The sequence below is a fragment of the Rhinatrema bivittatum genome, chromosome 5 (assembly GCF_901001135.1).
Source record: "Rhinatrema bivittatum chromosome 5, aRhiBiv1.1, whole genome shotgun sequence".
NCBI classification, from domain to species: Eukaryota; Metazoa; Chordata; class Amphibia; order Gymnophiona; family Rhinatrematidae; genus Rhinatrema; species Rhinatrema bivittatum.
In genome coordinates, this window is record NC_042619.1 from 361,885,195 (window position 1) to 361,906,405 (window position 21,211).

At 44.9% G+C, this 21,211-nt stretch overlaps 1 protein-coding gene across 7 annotated transcripts in view; it reads left to right on the forward strand.

The window, feature by feature from the left end:
* The window catches only part of DZIP1 (DAZ interacting zinc finger protein 1), a 600,492-nt gene that overhangs the window by 57,033 nt on the left and 522,248 nt on the right, over positions 1-21,211 (forward strand). For all 7 annotated transcript variants that reach the window (XM_029604725.1, XM_029604724.1, XM_029604720.1 and 4 more), the window contains exon 3: positions 17,438-17,522. In XM_029604725.1, the coding sequence (XP_029460585.1) occupies positions 17,438-17,522 (85 nt within the window). The remainder of the gene's footprint in view (positions 1-17,437; positions 17,523-21,211) is intronic.

Consider the following 21,211-nt stretch of genomic DNA (forward strand, 5'->3'; position numbering starts at 1 on the left):
GTTCTTTTTATCCTGAAGAATTACTGAAAGTCACCCCTCAACAGGATAGAATTTATTTATTTAACACTTTTTCTATACCGACCTTCATGGTTGGGACCATATCAGATCGGTTTACATCAAAAAGGGGGAACTGTAACAAAACCGTAGATAAAACAGGATATACCTTATTGATAAGGTTCTAAAGGTAAAAAGGAGAGGTAAGAACAAGTAGTGTTTTGTGAAATGGCGAGGGTGGCCTGAAAAATGTAACAGTTGGATAAGAGCATCAGAGATTCAAGACGGTTGTTTTGAAAAGACCTTGTATCATAAAAAAGAAAAAAAAATGAATGAAGGGGGATTTTACATAACGCTGCATCACTTTGTTGTAGGAAGAGCGTATTATGCAACCATTCAAAAACTTGTGGACCAAACGAACCATGACATAAACAGTCTCCTTAAACCCATGCCATCACGAATCATTTATGACCCCAGTATCCGAAGAATCAAAATTAAAGTCAGAGGACAACGCAGTAATTTTTGCAGAGGGTGAGTTAGCAACCATTTTGGGGCTAGAAGCTAAAGTGAATATGAGGCGCTCGCTATTTCCAACAGATATCACAGATGGGTTTAATACCCTATAGCTGTACACAGATATTGTAGAGCACCAGCTGGTGGGAGACCATTTTGTACAGCTACTTTATTGTGTTCTCGCTAAAGCGGATAAGGATGAGTTTATCACCTTCACTTATGATAAGCCGCATTATGTCCCTGTGAACAAGCAGCACATTGACACCATAACATTTGAAATAAAGACAGACCACCAACACGTCCCATTTCGCTATGGGAAAGTGATCCTTAAGTTTCATCTGTGACCCTGGAAAGCTGTTTTTTAAAATGCTTGTGGTTAAAGACTATGGGGACCCTGATGCATACAGAAATTATTATGCAGCACAGGCTGGTCAAGGTCTTTCGGGGTATTATGGGGCTCCGGCTGTGGACCACTATTCTGCTTAAAACTGGTAATCTGCAGGCAGAAATCCATTTTGCCAAAGCTTTGCCACACACAAACAGAGAACATATTGTATGTCTAGATCAGTGGTTCTCAACCCAGTCCTGGGGACCCCCCCAGCCAGTCGGGTTTTCAGGATATCCACAATGAATATGCATGAGAGAAAGTTTGCATGTTATGGAGGCAGTGTATGCAAATTTTCTCTCATGCATATTCAGTGTGGAATCCTGAAAACCCGACTGGCTGGGGGGGTCCCCAGGACAGGGTTGAGAACCACTGGTCTAGATCTTTCTCACAGGACAAGCAGGATGGTAGTCCTCACATATGGGTGACATCATAGGATGGAGCCCAATCACGGAACACTTTTGTCAAAGTTTCCAGAACTTTGACTGGCCCCTAATGGGCATGCCCAGCATGGCACTAACCCTGCAGCCAACATGGGTCCTCCTTCAGTCTTCTTTTTTTCCACGCAGCAGTAGCCTCGCAGTAAAGGAGCTCTGCAGAGATTCCTGACAGGAATTTTCCTCACGGAATTACCAAAAGTCTGTGTTATGTGTCTAGGACGTGAGCACGATGTCCTGTATCAAATGTGCCCTTATGACACCAAAAGGTCACAAGGCCAGAATGGAGAAGATGGAACTTCTCTTCCGTGCTCAAACCCCGACTCTGTCCATTGCATCGACGTCATCAGAACCGGCACTGTCAACTTCGCGCCAGCATCGACCACTGGCCGGTGACCGTCCGGCATCGATGACATCTCGGCCTTCGACACCCTCTACACTCCCCCTCAGGACCGTAGAGACAAACATCACCATCAACACTGTAAGTCTCGGGCTATCGAGGGAGTGAAATCATCGACATCCCCATCGTCCGAGCCGCTGTCGAAGAAACCCCGTCCAGAAAAGGCACCGACCTTTTCGGCGACCAGGTCACCGAGGCAACCCTCACCCGACAGGGGATCGGGAGCTGCGACTCCGCCTTTATCTGTGGTCCTTCTGGCTATGCCTCTGCCTCCTTCTTCTGTTCCGGAGCCGGGGCTGCTTGCTCCAGGTCTCCAAGAAGAACTGGACCGGATGGTTCAGGAGGCCATCGCCAAGGCGATGCAACGACTCCAGGTTCCTCCGACACCGGTACCGATTGCGGAACCGTTCACCAATCCGGTTCTGGCAGCATTGGCATGCTGCTTTCCAGGTTGGAAGTGCTCATTGCCGCTTTTCCACCGGTGGATTCCGGGTCGCTGACGGCTCCGGTGCCCTCCCCGCTTACATTGTCATCGGGAGGAGCAACACCGTTTTGCATCCCTCCATCGGGAGTTCTGCCTCAGCCATCAATGCCGATACGTCCCTCACCACCGATCCAACCATCGGTGCTGATACGTCTGTCGGCGCCACCGAACCATCCATCGATGCCCTCGATGCCTGCGCCAGTGCCTTTGATGCCTTCATCGGTGTCTCCGATAATTCCTCTGATTCCTTCGGAGCCTAGGCCAGGACCTTCAGGTATCCCACCACCCTATCCTTCTCTACTTCCTAGAGGGACAGGTGCTGATCCTTATGATACCTGGACTGATGATTCCTCGCCAGACACCGATGATTTATCTTTTTGTACAGCTACTTTATTGTGTTCTCGCTAAAGCGGATAAGGAAGAGTTTATCATCTTCACTTATGATAAGCCGCATTATGTCCCTGTGAACAAGCAGCACATTGACACCATAACATTTGAAATAAAGATAGACCACCAACACGTCCCATTTCACTATGGGAAAGTGATCCTTAAGCTACATCTGTGACCCTGGAAAGCTGTTTTTTAAAATGCTTGTGGTTAAAGACTATGGGGATCCTGACGCATACTGAAATTATTATGCAGCACAGGCTGGTCAAGGTCTTTCGGGGTATTACGGGGCTCCGGTTGTGGACCACTATTCTCCTTAAAACTGGTAATCTGCAGTCACTGAAAGTAGGAAGCGTTCTCCTCCAGAGGACCTCTCCTTTATAAATTTTGTGAAGGAAATGTCTGAATTGGTTCCTTTCCAGTTGCAGACTGAACAGGATGACAGACGTCAGATGATGGAGTTGCTCCAATTCTTGGATGCTCCTAAAGAAATAACCTCTATTCCTATCCACCAGGTTCTTCTAGATCTCCTCAAGAAGAACTGGGAACATCCTGGATCCATTGCTCCAGTGCATAGAAAGGCTGAGACTACCTACTTATTTATTTATTTATTTAAAGGCTTTTATATACTGGAGTTCATGTACTAGTACATACCACTTCGGTTTACACAGAACCAATATTGGAAAATTACATCAAACAAGTGGGTATAAAATAACAAGGCTAACTTTGTAGGAACTTAGAACTTGAGGTAAAGGAGAGAACAGGACCAAGTGGTAACAGATCAATGTAAATAGCTAAATAATAAATACAAATTCTTACAATAAATACAAATGCTTACAGATTACAGTCTTCAAAATCTAAGTTTACATCTTCAGAATAATGTTTAAATCTACAAGAACTAACGGTTACATCTTCAAGGTTTGTAGACTTCAAAGCTGAGGTTACATCTGACTTAAAAGGTATTGGTGTAGCATGCTGTAAATTTAACGATTGGGAATATGAGACCAAGAAATACAATTAAGAGTTGCGGCATCAGACATCTGGTTAACGTGATTATGAAATGCGTGAATGAGTCTAGTTCTGGGACGTGGCTCTGAGCGAAAACTTTAAGTGAAGGCTTTTGTAAAGAGCCAGGTTTTGAGTTTCTTTTTGAATGTTCGAGTACAGGTTTCAAGACGAATGTCCGTGGGGAGGGCATTCCAATGGAGGGGGCTGGCAGTCGAGAATGCACGTTTCTTGAGTGAGGACTTGGCTGAAGGTACGTGTAAGGTGCCTAAGTAACTGGTTCTGATTGGTCTTGATGATGCATGTGGACGAAGTGGACAGCTTAGATCAAGCGATGTTTGGGAATGGATGGTCTTGTGTGTTATAGTTAGCACTTTGAAAATGATTCTGGATCTGATAGGGAGCCAGTGTAAGTTTTTTAGTATGGGTGTTATGTGTTCACCTCTGCTGGTGTTAGTAAGAATCCTGGCAGCGGAGTTCTGCAACATTTGTAGAGGTTTGGTGGTGATGGCTGGAAGGCCTATAAGCAGAGAGTTGCAGTAATCGATTTTAGAAAATAGAATTGTTTGGAGGACTGTTCTAAAGTCCTGAAAATGTAGGAGAGGTTTCAACTTTTTCAGAATGTGTAGTTTGTAATAGCATTCTTTCGTTGTGTTCTTGACAAATTCTTTGAGGTTCAGCCTATTGTCTAAGGTAACCCCAAGGTCTCTTACTTGAGTGGAATTGATCATTGGAGGTGTGGTTAGGTTGTTGGTGGGCTGAAGGTTCTCATCTGGAGTGATTAGCAAAAGTTCCGTTTTTGACGTATTAAGTACTAGGTTAAGGCTAGAGAGGAGTGAGTTTATGGACTGTAGACAATTGTTCCAGAAGTTGATGGTGCTGGAGATGGAGTCAGTGATTGGCAGCAGAATCTGGACATCGTCTGCGTATATGAAGTGTGTGACCTTAAGACTTGAGAGTAGGTGACATAAGGGGAGAAGATAGATGTTAAAAAGGGTAGGGGAGAGGGAGGATCCTTGAGGAACTCCGAAAGTGGACTTGACCGGGAGGGAATCCTTGTTGCTGATTCTGACCTTGAATGTCCTACTATGAAGGAAAGATCTGAACCATCCCAGGGCTGATCCTGAGATGCCTATGTCTGAGAGCCGGTCGATTAAGATAGAGTGTTTTACGGTATCAAACGCAGCTGATAGGTCGAGAAGAATCAGGAGGTATGGGGTCTTTTTCTCCAGACCTGCGAGGACTCTGTCAGTTAGAGAGGTTAGGAGGGATTCCGTACTAAGGGATTTGCGGAATCCGAATTGGGCTGTTGTGAGGATCTTGTGATCTTCTAGGTATTCAGATAACTGTTTGTTGACTATCCTCTCTATAAGTTTGGCTACAAATGGTAGGTTAGCGATGGGGCGAAAATTAGCCGGGTCTGCAGGGTTCAAGTTGGGTTTTTTGAGGAGAGGTTTGAGGGTGGCTAGTTTCAGTGTGTCTGGTACTAGGCCTTGGGTTAGCGAGCGATTGATGATCTCTGCTAAGGGCTTCGCTATGATGTTCGGGATGTGAGTAGGAGTTTAGATGGGATGGAATCTATCGGATGAGTGGAAGGTTTCATCTTTTTGAGAGTCATTTCGATTTCGAGTGAGGAAATAGGTTCGAATGAATCTAGGTTTGTATTCTGGTTGCATGAAGGAGTGTGGATAGAAGGAGGTACTGTGTTACTGGTTGCCAGAGGAGCCATTAGATTGAGGATTTTGTTTTCAAAAAATTGAGCAAGTTCTGTGCATCTGGATTGTGCTTGGTCATCTGGGATAGCTGGTGAGGTGGGTTTTGTGAGCTCTGAGACATATGAGAACAGCGCTTTAGGATCAAAGGAAAAATTGTGAATTTTGTGGGCATAAAAATCTCTCTTTGTGCGAAGGATGTTGTTTCTGTAACTGTGCATGAGGGTTTTGTACTCATTTAGTGTAGCGTTGGATGGATTCTTCCGCCATGCGTGTTCTTTTTTTCTCAATTCTAATTTGATGGTTTTTACTTGGTGCACTCAGCTCCAGGCTTTCAGAAAACTCAATTGGATCACCAATCTGTAGTTGTTGAATCCTGCACAAAAGAGAGCAAAAAGATCAAAGCTTCACACTTCTTTCCCCCCAGGCAAGGAACAGAAGTTTCTAGTTGCCATTGGACGCCGAGTACTCCAAGGCTCAATGCTCATCTCCCGGATTGCCGCTTATCAGCTCTATATGACCCAATGTAATAGGGTCATTTTTAAGCAGATACAAGACTTGACAGATACCCTGCCTCAACAATTCCAAGATCAGCTTCAAACCCTAGTAAACAAGGGTTTTGAGGCAGGCAAGCATGAGATCAGATCATCCTATGATATCTTCGATACTGCTACCAGAGTGTCTGCAGCAGCTATTTCGGCAAGGAGATGGGCCTGGCTCAAGTCTTCTGACCTTCACCCTAAGGTACAAGACAGGTTATCTGACCTACTTTGTGTGGGTGAAAACCTATGTGGAGAGCAGATTCAACGGACAGTGGCGGAACTTAAGGACCATCATGAGTCTCTCAGACAGCTCTTTTTGATTCCTCCTGACTACTCTTCAAAACTGCCCTTCCGAAAGGACTCTAAGAAGTCCTTTTTCCGGCTGAAGAAGTCCTACCCACCACTAACCAGATCCCGTGCCACGAGACCTTTTTAAAAAGCCCAGTCTCGTCAGACACGGAAACAAAAGCCACAAGCAGCTCCTCAGCCAGGGCTTGCTTCAGTTTTTTGACTTCCACCTAGAGAGCAGCAGCCAGATTCCACTGCCTCACATACCAGTGGGAGGTCGATTGTGCCACTTCCACAACATATGGCACAATCACCTCAGACCAATGGGTACTGGCGATAATTGTTCAGGGTTACCATCTGAACTTTCTCTCCCTGCTACCAGACTCCCCACCTCTACCGATGTGGAGAACATCCGATTATTCCATCCTTCTGGATCATGAGGTCTCCCTCCTTCTCCAGTCCAAGGCAATAGAACCCGTACCCTACTCTCAGCACGGCCTAGGGTTCTATTCCCGGTACTTTCTAATCCCCAAAAAATCGGGAGGCGTTCATCCTGTCCTGGACCTACGGGCCCTCAAGTACCTCCAGCGAGAGAAGTTCAAGATGGTAACCTTAGGCTCGCTTCTTCCTCTTCTACAAAGAGGAGACTGGCTCTGCTCTCTCGACCTCCAGGATGCATACACTCATATTGCGATAACCTCAGGTATTTGTGATGAGATGGAGTTTTTAGTAGGCCCCAAGCACTATCAATACAGAGTGCTTCCATTCGGCCTAGCATCTGCGCCACGAGTCTTCACAAAATGCCTCGTAGTAGTTGCAGCCTTCCTCAGGACCCAAGGTGTACACGTCTACCCCTATCTAGACGACTGGTTAATCAGGGCTCCCACTCAGCAAGCTGCTCTGTCGTCCCTCAATCTAACCTTACACACTCTAATTTCATTAGGATTTCTCGTCAACTACGACAAATCCTATTTAGTCCCATCTCAAACCTTGTCTTTCATTGGGGCAGACTTGGTCACCTTGCAGGCAAAGGCTTTTCTGCCTCGACAGCGAGCTCTCACTCGTGTCTCTTACTCGCTAGCTGCAGTCTCAGCACTCCGCGACTGCACACCACTTTCTCATCCTCCTGGGACACATGGCGTCCTCCGTTCAGGTCATACCAATGGCCCGTTTGGCCATGAGAGTCATGCAGTGGACTCTAAGGTCTCAATGGACTCAAAGCATTCAGCCCCTGTCAACCATTGTCCATGCAACCGACTCACTCTGTCAGTCTCTTGCCTGGTGGAAAAATCAGAACAATCTCCTCCAAGGCTTGCCCTTTCAGGCTCCAGACCCTCAAATAACTCTCACCACCGATGCTTCCAACCTTGTGTCTGCAGATTGGCCACCCATGTGGCCAATCTGCAGACACAAAGATCTTGGTCTCCAGAGGAAGCCAAACACCAAATAAATTTCCTGGAGCTTCGAGCAATAAGATATGCTCTCAGGGCATTTCAGGATTGCCTCTCAAATCAAGTTATCCTGATCCAGACGGACAACCTGGTGGCCATGTGGTACATCAACAAACAGGGAGGCACGGGCTCCTTCCTTTTGTGTCAGGAAGCTGCACAGATATGGGCGGAAGCTCTCTCCCATTCGATGTACCTCAGGGCCACCTGGTTGCCGGGAGTGGACAATGTGTTGGCAGACAAGCTGAGTCGTATCTTTCAACTGCACAAGTGGTCTCTCAACTCCTCAGTAGCGAACTCCATCTTCCAACAATGGGGATATCCTCAGATAGACCTCTTTGCGTCTCCTCAAAACCGCAAAGTAGAGAACTTCTGCTCTCTCATTCGCAGCAAACACTCTCAGCCCAGAGATGCATTCTCCCTCTCGTGGACAGCCGGTCTGCTCTATGCATTCCCTCCACTTCCTCTTCTCTCGAAGATTCTCGTGAAGTTATGTCAGGACAAGAGAACCATGATCCTGATAGCACTTCACTGGCCACGCCAAGCGTGGTTTCCAACACTGCAGGATCACTCCATTCGCAGGCGCATTCCCTTAGGAAAGGACCCGCTTCTGATCACTCAAAACGACGGGTGCCTCCGCCATCCCAATCTTCAAGCCTTATCCCTGACGGCATGGATGTTGAAAGGTTAATCCTTCAGCCACTTAACCTTTCTGAACCAGTTTCCCGTGTCTTGATTGCTTCACAGAAGCCTTCCACGAGAAAAGCTTACTCTTACAAATGGAAAAGGTTCACGTCATGGTGCTCTTCTCAGTCCCTTGACCCCTTTTCCTGCCAATCACGAAGTTTTTGGACTATCTCTGGCATTTATCAGTCAGGTCTAAAGACTTCTTCCATCAGAATGCATGTCAGTGCGGTAGCCGCCTTCCATAAAGGTATCGGGGATGTTCCTATATCAGTACAACCCCTTGTAACACGTTTTTTTGAAGGGCTTGCTTCACCTCAAGCCTCCACTACATCCTCCGGCCCCTTCTTGGGACCTTAACCTGGTTTTGGGTCGGCTCATGAAACCACCATTCGAGCCTCTTCACTTTTGTGAACTTCGATATCTCAAATGGAAAGTGATTTTCCTTTTGGCAATCACTTCAGCTCGCAGAGTTAGTGAATTACAGGCCCTAGTTACCTATCCGCCTTACACTAAACTTCTGCAGGACCGGGCAGTACTCCGCACTCGCCCTAAATTCTTACCTAAGGTAGTTTCGGATTTTCACATCAATCAATCCATAATAGTACCTACCTTTTTCCCCAGGCCCCATTCCAATCCAGGAGAGCAGGCTCTGCATACCCTTGACTGTAAACAGGCTCTAGCATTCTATCTAGACCGTTCAGCTACCCACAGGAAAAGCACTGAATTGCTCGTCTCTTTCCACTCTAACAAATTAGTGCAGCCTGTGGGTAAGCAGACTCTCTCCTCCTGGTTAGCGGACTGCATATCCTTTTGCTATCAGCAAGCGGGCATTCCATTTCAAGACCGTGTTAAAGCACACTCTGTGAAGGCCATGGCGACTTCAGTAGCACACCTTCGATCGGTGCCACTTCCTGACATTTGCAGGGCTGCCACCTGGAGTTCTCTCCATATCTTTGCAGTCCACTATTGCTTGGACAAAGCCGGAAGCCAAGATTCCATCTTCGGCCAGTCTGACCTTCGTAACCTGTTTACAACGTGATGTACCAACACCCTTCTGCCTGCCTGGTGTGGTTCAGGATGCCCTCTACCAAATTCCACCCCAGTTGTTGTGCCTGTTGCACGCCTTTGGGTACATTTGGTGCATGTTCGGACATCCTCAGCTCGGTACTCACCCATATGTGAGGACTACCATCCTGCTTGTCCTGTGAGAAAGCAAATGTTGCTTACCTGTAACAGGTGTTCTCACAGGACAGCAGGATGTTAGTCCTCACGAAACCCGCCCGCCGCCCTACGGTGTTGGGTTCGTAACTTTTTATTGTTTTATTTTTTGGCAGTGCCTGTCGCTTTCAAACAAGACTGAAGGGGGACCCCTGCTGGGCATGCCCAGTAGGGGCCAGTCAAAGTTCTGGAAACTTTGACAAAAGTGTTCTGTGATAGGGCTCCATCCTGTGATGTCACCCATATGTGAGAACTAACATCCTGCTGCCCTGTGAGAACACTTGTTACAGGTAAGCAACATTTGCTTTTCACTGTTTGTTTCATATCCCCCAGATGTGTGTACCATACCAAGAATGTTGTACTAATCCTAAATAAAAGCACCCCTCTCTTGAGGATTTTTTGAAAAATGAACCAAATGTCCATAGTCTGTTTTTAAAAGTAGTTTTTAATGAAAAGATATAATTACACATTCAACCATTTGTATGTGTCAAGCACTTTACGCCTTTTATGGGAAAGGGGGTCTTTGCACTTTACAGTCTTTGTGGACAATTCAGCAGTTGTCGCAAAAGGATTTTCCTTGAGTCGTACCAACAGATCTCTGTTGGCTGGATTATCTATGACCGTGGAGGGCATGTGTTATGGTTTGTGGGTATGTGGACCCTTGGCCCGAGATGTGAGTTGTTGCCACCTGTGGGGAGGAGCCCCACAGGTCCACACTGTCGGGAGGCAAGGTCTGGCACAGCGGGGAGCTCTGGGCGAGACTATGGAGAGGTCCCGAAGAGCCAGGAGAATAATACTCCAGTAGAGAGGCAGGCTGGAGACAATACCTGGGCAGAGACCCCGAAGGGGAAGGCACCGAAGGGGAAGGGTTTTTCTTATCTCTGGTTTTTCTTAGTAGTTTTGTTTTTTTGGGGTTTATGTTATTAGCTGTTTGTTCCGTTAGGTGTATCCAGGATTGTATTGCTCTGTTGCTGGTGGAGAGGTCTAGGTTATTAAGTTGTTTTCCTAGCTCTTGTTTTAATAGGTTTAGTTGAAAGGGAGGTCTGTAAGTAAATGAGGTGATATTGTTGTCATTTGACAGTGCGTTGTCTTGTTTGGTTGTTCTGCATCGTAGTAGGAGGTGGTCTGACCATGGGATTGGGTTGGCTGAGACGGATGTGTCATAAAAGTGGTGACTGGTGAAGATTAGGTCCAAGGTGTGTCCTGCCTTGTGAGTGGGGAAGTTTACTTGTTGCGTCATATAAAGGCTGGCAAGCATGTCTATTAGTGTTTGGCTGTTTTGTGATCTGGGGTTGTCATCTATGTGGAGGTTAAAGTCTCCTAGGATTATTGTGGGTTTCTTTGTGTTGATGTTTGTGATTAGGTATTCCGTAGTGGGGAGATATCATTTTCTAGTAGCTTGGGGGGGACAGTAGATCAGGTAAATCTGTAGGCATTCTGAGTCGAAGAGAGCGATTTCGTATTTATTGGGAAGGTTGTTGTTGATCCTAATCATTGCGAGGTTCTTTTTTATTATTAAGAGAATAATATATAAGCACAGGAGATCTGTGAATAATATATAAGCACAGGAGAATAATATATTAGCACAGGAGATCTGTGAAGGAGTGGTAGGGACTGTAGAGCTGAATAGTTGGTATAGATAGGCAGATTAAATATGCCATTTGATCTTTTTGTGCTGTCACATTTCTATGTTTTTGGGTCATGAGCCTTCATTCACAGCTGCCTGGGGACAGCTGAAACATAGAAAAGATTAGGATAGAGGCTGAAGAAAAATGCAAAGAAAACTAGCTGCTCCAGACCCTTGTAGTACTGATCAAGATAATGAAAACACTCTGAATTAAAAGATTCAATTGTTTTCCATTAAAAAATATTTCTTTTGAGAGAGGAAACTCATTTCAATAAGTTGTGGTTATGTGCAGATAGCACTGAAGTTTCTGCAAGGGTTTATTAATAGTATTCTGTCCCCTTAGAAATCCATGTATGTATATAAGTATTCTAATGGTTAAGTTGCTAAATTCAGAGATGCTTTAAAACTGTATTCCATTTAAGAGTAGAAGTCAAACTTTTTATTTATGACTGTAAAACACCTCTGTATGAATGTCTCATGAGCTCAAGTCTGTCTTTAGTCAATTTGAGAAAATGTTCTAAATGGGACACAATGTTTTGTGTGTACTGTGATATAAGGGAAAATGTTTTGGCTGGCTATCTGCTGGGACAGGAAGCTGGAGTTCTGCCTTCAAGCCACAGGATGGCTCAGATAAATTCAATATGAACAAACTAAAAGGGTTTGCATAGGGTCTGAAGATCTGCAACTCTGCCCCTGAGGAACCAGATTGGTCTTCAAGGATTATTTAAGGTGTCACTGGGAGCAACCTTTTGTTCTCACCAACTTGAGGGTTGTTGAGCCATTTGTGGGAGGACTTGGTGTGAAATTGATTAGTACTTGTTAAATACATTGTCTATTGGTGTGTTTGACTGATTCCCTGTATATTTTGACCTTGGAATGGATTTGATTTGACTACTGTAAACTGCTAAGCAGACATTATACGAAGACAAGCAGGATGGCAGTCCTCGAACATGGGTGATGACATCACATGGGTGACGTCAGCACAGCAAACTTATGTCAAAGTTTCTAGAACTTTGAGCCTCTCTGAGAATGCCCTACCATGCACTATACCACACATTCATGCAGGGTTCCCTCAGTCTCTTCTTTTCTGTGGAGCCTCAAATGTCACGGTGAATTGAGTCTCTCTGAACTTCTTAGGATGTTAACTTTTTCTTGCTGGTTTTTGGTGTAACTTTATTTGCAGGATTGGAAAATATCTGTTATAGGTATGCAGCTTTGTTTTATTCTGCAAAACTCCAATAAAATACAGATGATACATATACTTACAACATCACCGATATCTACAACTCATTCAGCTTCCTCAACAGATTAAGGGCTAGGTTTACTAAAGGGTTTTTCCCATTTTGTGTCTATGGAAAAAATGCCTGTTCTCAGAGGACAAGCAGGATGGCAGTAACAGGTGTTGTCTGAGGATAGCAGGATGTTAGGCTCCGCACATGGGGTGACATAATCTGATGGAGCCCAGCACGGAAAACTAATAACAGTTTGTAGAACTTTTAATGTGCCTTACTGAGCCATGCCCATGCATGCTATTATGCCATGTGGGGTCCTTTCAGTCATTCTTTTTCCATGGAGTTGTCATGTCGCTATTGTGGTGCTTCATGCTCCTGTTTTCAGGGCCTTTTGGGTTTTGCCAGATTGGTAGGATCATTAGTCTTGGGGGGTCTTGTAGTTTTGTCTCTTGTAGTTAACCTAGGCAAAGTTTTTCAATCATTTCTGTTTCCATTTGTCTTCATATTTTCTTCCTTGGCAGTGTGCTCTCAGTGCCCACTGGCCTTCGAGTCACCGCTGCCATCAAGTTTAACTTTGCTTCCTTTTTATTTCACTATTCACCAACCAACCTCGTTTCCTTTAGTACAACGAATCTACAACCTCCAAATGTCAAGGAAACCCCTTGATATGTGGTTTGTGTGCGCCTGTGCGGTAGCTATCAGGAGACCAGCCACTCTGTAGCTGGCCTGTTAAGATAGCTCCCGTGTTTTATTCTTTAATTTTCTTACTGAACAATTGAGAAATTGAAAAAGAAAAAAGAAAAATTGTTCAGTAAGAAAATTAAAGAATAAAACACGGGAGCTATCGTAACAGGCCAGCTACAGAGTGGCTGGTCTCCTGATAGCTACCGCACACAAACCACATATCAAGGGGTTTCCTTGACATTTGGAGGTTGTAGATCCTTTTTATTTCAGCCAATTTTTTCTAATGGGTTCCAGCAATGCCTCCGTGCGCAAGTACTGTCTATAATTGTCCTCCATGATAGATGTATCATGTGCCTGGGGGCATCACATGATGTATAGGGTTGTCGCAAATGTTACCATGACCCAGAAAGGATGCTGGTCCTAAATGGAGCTCAGGGGAAAGCATTTAATGTACTGGAAGACCAATCCACTGACATGAACATTGGAGCTACATTGGTAGATTGAGTGTAATTGGCAGCAGGGGGACAGTCTGTTCTCTCGATGCTGCTGGCTGATGGGGAACCCAGAAACAGAACCTTCATCTGACTCTTCCTGAATGAAGAAGGCATCGGGTTCTGCCCCTTCGACACCAGCATAGAGGAGATCCCATGCCAAGCATTGAGAGAATCCAGAGAAGCATCAGCATCGGTCTCCATTGGTGCCTTATGTCAGGAGTGGGGACAGTCCAGCACATGCAAAGAACCCTCCTAAACAGCCCTGTGATGAGGAGAGCTCTTCCTCTAAGCAGGCCAGGGACTCTTGACAGCTTCCACTGGTCCAGGTGTCTATCTCCGATCCACCTCTCGTTTCCAAGGAGGATATGGTCATCCACTCCTGCCTCTCAGTTGGTGTTGACATCGGCTATTTTCGAGGAGGAATTGGTTAGAAAGATCCAGCAGGCCTTGGAGAAGGATTAGCAGGTTCTCAGTGCTGTTGCACTGAGGGCACCGAGGTCAGCATCATTGATGCTCAAGCCTCTGCTAGATTCCTTACGGGTGCTCAGTAGTGAGGAGCTGGTGCCGGATCTAATATTAATGCCCAGAGGGGGATCAGGCCTGAGCCTCTGCCCAGAAGTGCAGAAAAGACTTGCTGACATGCTATGTACAGGAGAGAATCTCTTTGGAAGATAGTGAAGAATGCAGTTGCACAGATAAGAGATCACTGTGCAGCAGCGCTGTGCTAGCACTCAAGATCTGACCACCTCCTTCAGGAGGTATTTGAGGCCAGGGCAGAGGAGGCACTTTTTGCAGCTGTAAAGGTGCTATGCTCTACCTTCTCTGTCCTGTAAACAACAGGGCCCTTGTGCTCGCCTGAGGAAGTAGAGGGTGCCTAAGCCCCAGACAACAGCCAGTCAACACCTGGGATGAGGTTTGACTGGATCACGGAGAACATAGCCAGTATCCTGTAACCTGTGCCAGAGCAACTTCTGATCGGAGGGAGGATGCTGTTTTATGTAAGTTAGTGGCCCAGAGTAACTTCTGAATCTTGGGTCCTCAGCAGCATCAGGAGAGAAATCAGATTAAATTTATTGGATCTCCCACCAAATCTGCTCCCGGCCTCCAGTTGGGAGTCACTCGCTGTGTCAGGGACTGTTTTCAAAAGGAGCTCTCCTTCATCTTACTGGCCAATACAGTCAAGTCTGTTCCACCAAGGCAAAGAGGGTGGGGATTTTACCTCAATTATTTCCTGATCCCAAAGAAAACAGGGGGACTCTGTCTCAATCTAGACCTAAGAGTCTGGAACAAATTCATCAAAAGAGAAAAGTTCAAGATGGTTTCCCTGGGCACGTTAATACCCTTTCTTCAAAATGACCTGCAATGCTCTCGCGATTTTTTGGATGCTTACACTCAGACATTTTCCCTGGTCACAGGAAATATCTCATATTTGTGGTGGGAGACCGCCTCCAGAATAATGTTCAGCTTTGTGGACTGGCATCTGCCCCTCGTGTCTTCACGAAATGCCTAGCCATGGTTGCTGCACACTTATGCAGACTGAGGGTGCATAAATATTCCTATCTGGATGATTCGCTGGTTAAAAAGACATCTCGGGCAGGAACTGAGGAATCAATGTGTATGACCATCTTGGTATTGGAGTTACTAGGTCTTGTCAACGGCCCAAAGTCTCAATTGAACCCTTCTCCACAATTGGAGTTTAGAGGAGCTCTGCTAGTTATTGTTTAGACAAGCCTTCCTTTTACAACAAAGGGCTGCCAACTTGATGTCCATAATGGAAGAGATACGGATGTCAGAAGACATCAGCATGGGATATGTTGAGCCTGTTGGGGCTCATGGCATCAACTGTACATGTCATTCCCATGGCATATCTCCACATGAGAAGAGCCCAGTTGATTTTAAGGTCTCAGTAGCCTCAAGTCACTTAAGACCTACAAGACAGCACCCATGTCACATAACCGCTCAGAAACTCCGTGTCCTGGTGGCAAGATTTCCAATCTGGTCAAAGGAATCCCCTTCCAAATTTTTCTAATCCATATTGTTCTCACTACTGAGCTGGGTCGGGGAGTCCATTCAAGGTCTAATCTGGGCTGGGGAGTTCATGTAGTTGCTTACCTGTAACTTGTACCTAGGGCCTATGGTCCACCTAGGAAACTTTTTATCAGATAAATTTCCTTGTAGTCCAGGCGATTGGGTACTCTCTAAAGGCTTTCAGAGATCGGTTATCCAACAAAGTTATCCTCGTCCAAACGGACAGTCGAGTTGCATGGAGGTATGGGCTCATAACTCGTGTCAGGGAGGCTGTCTAGCAGTGGGACTAGTTCATATCTTGGGGTATGGTACTCAAGACCACATACCTGGCGGGCATGGGAAATATCCTTGCAGACAAACTGTCTGTCCTTGGAACACCATAAATGTTCCCTCAACTGGGGGATAATTCATCAGATTTTCTGCCACTGGTGCACACCAGTAGTAAATCAGTTTACATTCTCGCAGAATAGGAAGGTCCCATTCTTCTGTTCTGGAAAGAGGACATATGGCAAACTAGCCTCCAGTGCCTTTGCATTGGCTTGGAGTTGTAGACTACTGTACACATACCCTCCAATTCCACTATTAGCAAAAAAGAGGACGGGGTCCATGATTCTCATAGCCTGCGATACAACAGTAGGTTTGGTTAGTCTACTCTATGGAATTTGTTTGATGTGCAGATCCCAACTCCTTTCCCTTCTAGGATCAGCTCCCCTATGAGGAAAGGCTGAAGAGGTTAGGGCTGTTCAGCTTGGAGAAAAGACGGCTGAGGAGGGATATGATAGAGGTCTTTAAGATCATGAGAGGTCTTGAATGAGTAGATGTGACTCGGTTATTTACACTTCCCAATAATAGAAGGACTAGGGGGCATTCCATGAAGTTAGCAAGTAGACTAATCGGAGAAAATTCTTTTTCTCTCAACGCACAATAAAGCTCTGGAATTTGTTGCCAGAGGATGTGGTTAGTGCAGTTAGTGTAGCTCGGCTCAAAAATGGTTTGGATAAGTTCTTGGAGGAGAAGTCCATTAACGGCTATTAATCAAGTTTACTTAGGGAAAAGCCACTGCTATTAATTGCATCAGTAGCATGGGATCTTCTTAGTGTTTGGGTAATTGCCAGGTTCTTGTGGCCTGGTTTTGGCCTCTGTTGGAAACAGGATGCTGGGCTTGATGGACCCTTGGTCTGACCCAGTATGGCAATTTCTTATGTTCATTGTTTTTGTTCCAGGCTGTCCCCACATAGGTTAAGTATAAAATGGAAAAAAGACTTGTCAACAAAAATATTGTTGTGCCCCTTTGCACTTGTTGTTTCCCCCCCCCTTTTTTTTTTTGCTGGGGGAAGCCTGTACCTTGGGATTCCCCATGTGTGAGGAATGATATCCTGCTTGTCCTCAGAGAAAGCAGAATTGCTTACCTGTAACAGGTGATTTCTGAGGATAGCAGGTTATCAGTTCTCATGAAATCTTGCCACCTTGACAGTGGTGGTTTCTCTGTTTTTAATGGCAAAATACAAAAGAAAGGGACCCTGAGAAGATGCATGGCATTATAGCATGTGTGAGTATGTTCGGTGAGGCACAGTCAGAGTTCAAGAAACTTTGACATAAGTTTTCCATTCCAGGCTTCATCAGATGATGTTACTCCATGTGTGGAGCCTTACATCTTGCTGTCCTCGGAGAATATCTGTTACAGGTAAGCAACTCTGCTGTACATGGATTCCTCAGACTTTAATAGTATTAACAATATTCTTTACATTATTCAGCCAATGCTAAAATCACTTGCACCCCCTTCTTTTTATTCTTTTGCTTTTGTTCTGAAATTTTTACTTTGCCTCTCTCAGTTTTGGAACCTAAATTAAAAACTATATTTCTATATTGCAGTGTCAACTTTGCGATAAGGCTTTTATGAACTATTCCTTTCTTCAGAGTCATGTCCACCGGCGCCATCCTGAAGAAACTGCATTTGGTAAGCACTTAGTATTTAGTATATCCAGCACATAAAACTATAAAATATGATGGCTTAAGTGTCACTGAACACTTACTTCTGAGATACCTGTGTGGTCTTTTTCCATCCCCCTCCCTCCGACCACCACCATGACCTCACTATAAAGGAGGGCTGTGGAGTGTGGGTACATTTCTGAACATATACCTCTAGGCTCTTGTTTTATATGTTTGGAGTATAATAAACAGTCTTAACACCTTGGATGGTGTTCCAACAATAGCTTTATGAAAATAAACGTTTAGTTGTGATAATTTATTTGGAAACAAATCTGCTTCTTCCATTTACTCAGACACATACCATATTCTGTCTATATCCCCTAGCTTCTGTATTGTAGGATCAGGTGCTGGACAGGCTCTGGGATTTCCTATATCTTCTAGAACTCTTCTTGATACCTGAAATCCAGTGGCACTGCTCTTTAAAACAGTCTCCTCTCCTTTTTCCTTACTTTTAATTACCATGTAGAAACATACTCTCCAAAAAGTATAGCACAGAGGATGCCAACCTTTTGGGGACTCCTTTTCAACCTCCCCAAAATTTTGTGGACCTCCACATGTTTGTCTAAATTTTACATGCAGTTAAATTCATATGGAAAACTGATTAATGTAAAAACAAATATACACTCCAGAATAATTTGTAATATATAAAACTTAATATTAAATGAAGAAGGGTTACTGATATAAATTGTTACATAAGAACATAAGAAATTGCCTTGCAGGGTCAGACCAAGGTTCCATCAAGTCCAGCATCCTGTTTCCAACAGAGGCCAAACCAGGCCACAAGAACCTGGCAAGTACCCAATCCGATGCTACTGATGCCAGTAATAGCAGAGTCCATTCCCTAAGTCAACTTGATTAATAGCAGTTAATGGACTTCTCCTCCAAGAACTTATCCAAACCTTTTTTGAACCCAGCTACACTAACTGCACTAACCACACCCTCTGGCAATAAATTCCAGAGCTTAATTGTGTGTTGAGTGAAAAAGAATTTTCTCCGATTAGTCTTAAATGTGCTACTTGCTGACTTCATGGAATGCCCCCTAGTCCTTCTATTATCCAAAAGTGTAAATAACCGATTCATATCTACTTGTTCAAGACCTCATGATTTTAAAGACCTCTTTCATATCCCCCCTCAGCCATCTCTTCTCCAAGCTGAACAGCCCTAACCTCTTCAGCCTTTCCTCATAGAGGAGCTGTTCCATCCCCTTTATCATTTTGGTTTCCCTTCTCTGTACCTTCTCCATAGCAACTATATCTTTTTTGAGATGCGGCGAACAGAATTGTACACAGTATTCAAGGGAGCGATTCAGAGGCATTATGACATTTTCTGTTTTATTTACCATTCCCATCCTAATAATTCCTAACATTCTGTTTGCTTTTTTGACTGCTGCAGCACACTGAGCCAACAATTTCAAAGTATTATCCACTATGAAGCCTAGATCTTTTTCCTGGGTGGTAGCTCCTAATATCATCGTGTAACTACAGCAAGAGTTATTTTTCCCTATATGCAGCACCTTGCATCTGTCCACATCAAATTTCATCTGCCATTTGGATGCCCAATCTTCCAGTATCGCAAAGTCCTCCTGCAATGTATCACAATCCACTTGTGATTTAACTACTCTGAATAATTTTGTATCATCTGCAAATCTGTTAACCCGACTCGTCGTATACCTTTCAAGATCATTTATAAATATATTGAAAAGCACCTGTCCAATACAGATCCCTGAGGCACTCCACTGTTTACCCTTTTCCACTGAGAAAATTGACCATTTAATCCTACTCTCTTCCTGTCTTTTAACCAGTTTGTAATCTACGAAAGGACATCGCCTCCTATCCCATGACTTTTTAGTTTTCTTAGAAGCCTCTCAGGAGGGACTTTGTCAAACGCTTTCTGAAAATCCAAATACACTGCATCTGGTATAACAGGATTTATGGAAAGGAAATGAACAGGTAAGGACAATTTCTGCATTTTCAGCTTAAAAATATTTAGATTTATTTATTCTTATTTCTCAGTTTCCAGTTTTGTTCATCCAGATTGCAATTCAAGCTCTGATCCTGAATCAGTGTTGCAAGAGGAGTCCAATTAATATTAAATAAAATCTGGGCCAACACTAACGTCTGAGGAACACCACATGCTAGATTTCTAGGTTCAGATACCTTTGAGCACCAATTCATCTGAAAGATGTGACTTGTTAGTTAAGCCTCAAACTAAGCTAATACAACTCTCCAGCCAGGTGATTTAACAATAGCTAATGATCCTCCCTTTTCCCATCGATAGCAGGGCTGAATTAGCCATGCTGTCTGGGAGAGCGTCGCGATCCCGAGTAGGCGGAGTTTCCTCAGCTGAGCACAGAGTTTTGACTCTGCGTCTGCGCGGTAGTGTTCCCGTGCGGTTTCCTCACCTCTTCAGTTTCTTTTTTTCTGCGAGCCGTTCGCCCACAGGGTTTTTTTCTCTATCTGTTTTTTCCTGACAGGAAATTTTTTTGTTGAAATTTTTCGCATTTTTTATCAGGATTTCTCTTCCCAGATGGCTCCGAAGCCCTCTGGGTTTAAATATTGTCAGTGTGGCAAAATTATGTCCATCACGGATGGACATAATTATTGCTACATCTGCTTAGGCCCGGACCACGACCAAAAGTTGTGTCGGGACTGCGGAAGGATGTCTCCGCAAGCCCAGCGGCACTGGGCCGCAAGGATGGAAAGACTACGGACATGCACTTCGGCCCCACCATCCTCAATACATTCTTTGCTGGGACCGGCGAAGTCTGGTAAGGCCCTCTTGAAGCGGGCGTTCTCGCTGGAACCAGCAGGATTGAAAAGAACCATCCCAAGTACCAGGCCAGGGTCTCAAACACCCTCAAGGCCTCATAGTAAAGCCGGGAATCTGGCAGTGGTACTTCGGCAAAAAGAACCGGGGAATGCGTCATTAGAAACTGCGCCGTCAGCGTCATTGAAAAGGAGGCATGACGCAACAAAAACAGACGACGCTCGAACGACGCAAGGTGCATTCAAATTGCATGGCGCATCTACGACGCATGGCCGTGATGACGCATCCTTGACGCGCCCTATGGCGCATGGCCAACCACACGGCACATCTACAGCGCACAGACCATTGCACGATGCACCTAAGGTACATGGTGCAAAAAGAATGCAGGTGGAGTCACCAGACCACAGTAGATCGGGCAAACATCATAAATTGCACCATACAGGTTCATTGAAGCATACGACAAAAGAGACTTCAGCAAGGAGACTGCACTCTCGAGATTCACAAAGAATCTCCACTATAAGTTCTGACGTGGATGTTGAAGGTCTATCTGCATCTGATTCTCCATCATCAGGTCACACTCTACTCAGTGAAAGTTCCTTGGCCAGCCTCTCATCCGTATCTAGAGCTAAGAGACTGTCTCCTACTTTGTAAATTCTGTTATCAAAACATATTTGCCCATCTCCAATTATTCCTCCTCAGGACCAACAAAAAGGAAACTCGCCTGAGGACATTTTGCTTGCGGCAATTCCGACAAAAGCCCCAAAGCAAAGATTACATATACATGGAATAGACTTAGTTTTTGGGTACTTGCCAGGTTCTTGTGGCCTGGATTGGCCACTGTTGGAAACAGGATGCTGGGCTTGATGGACCCTTGGTCTGACCCAGTATGGC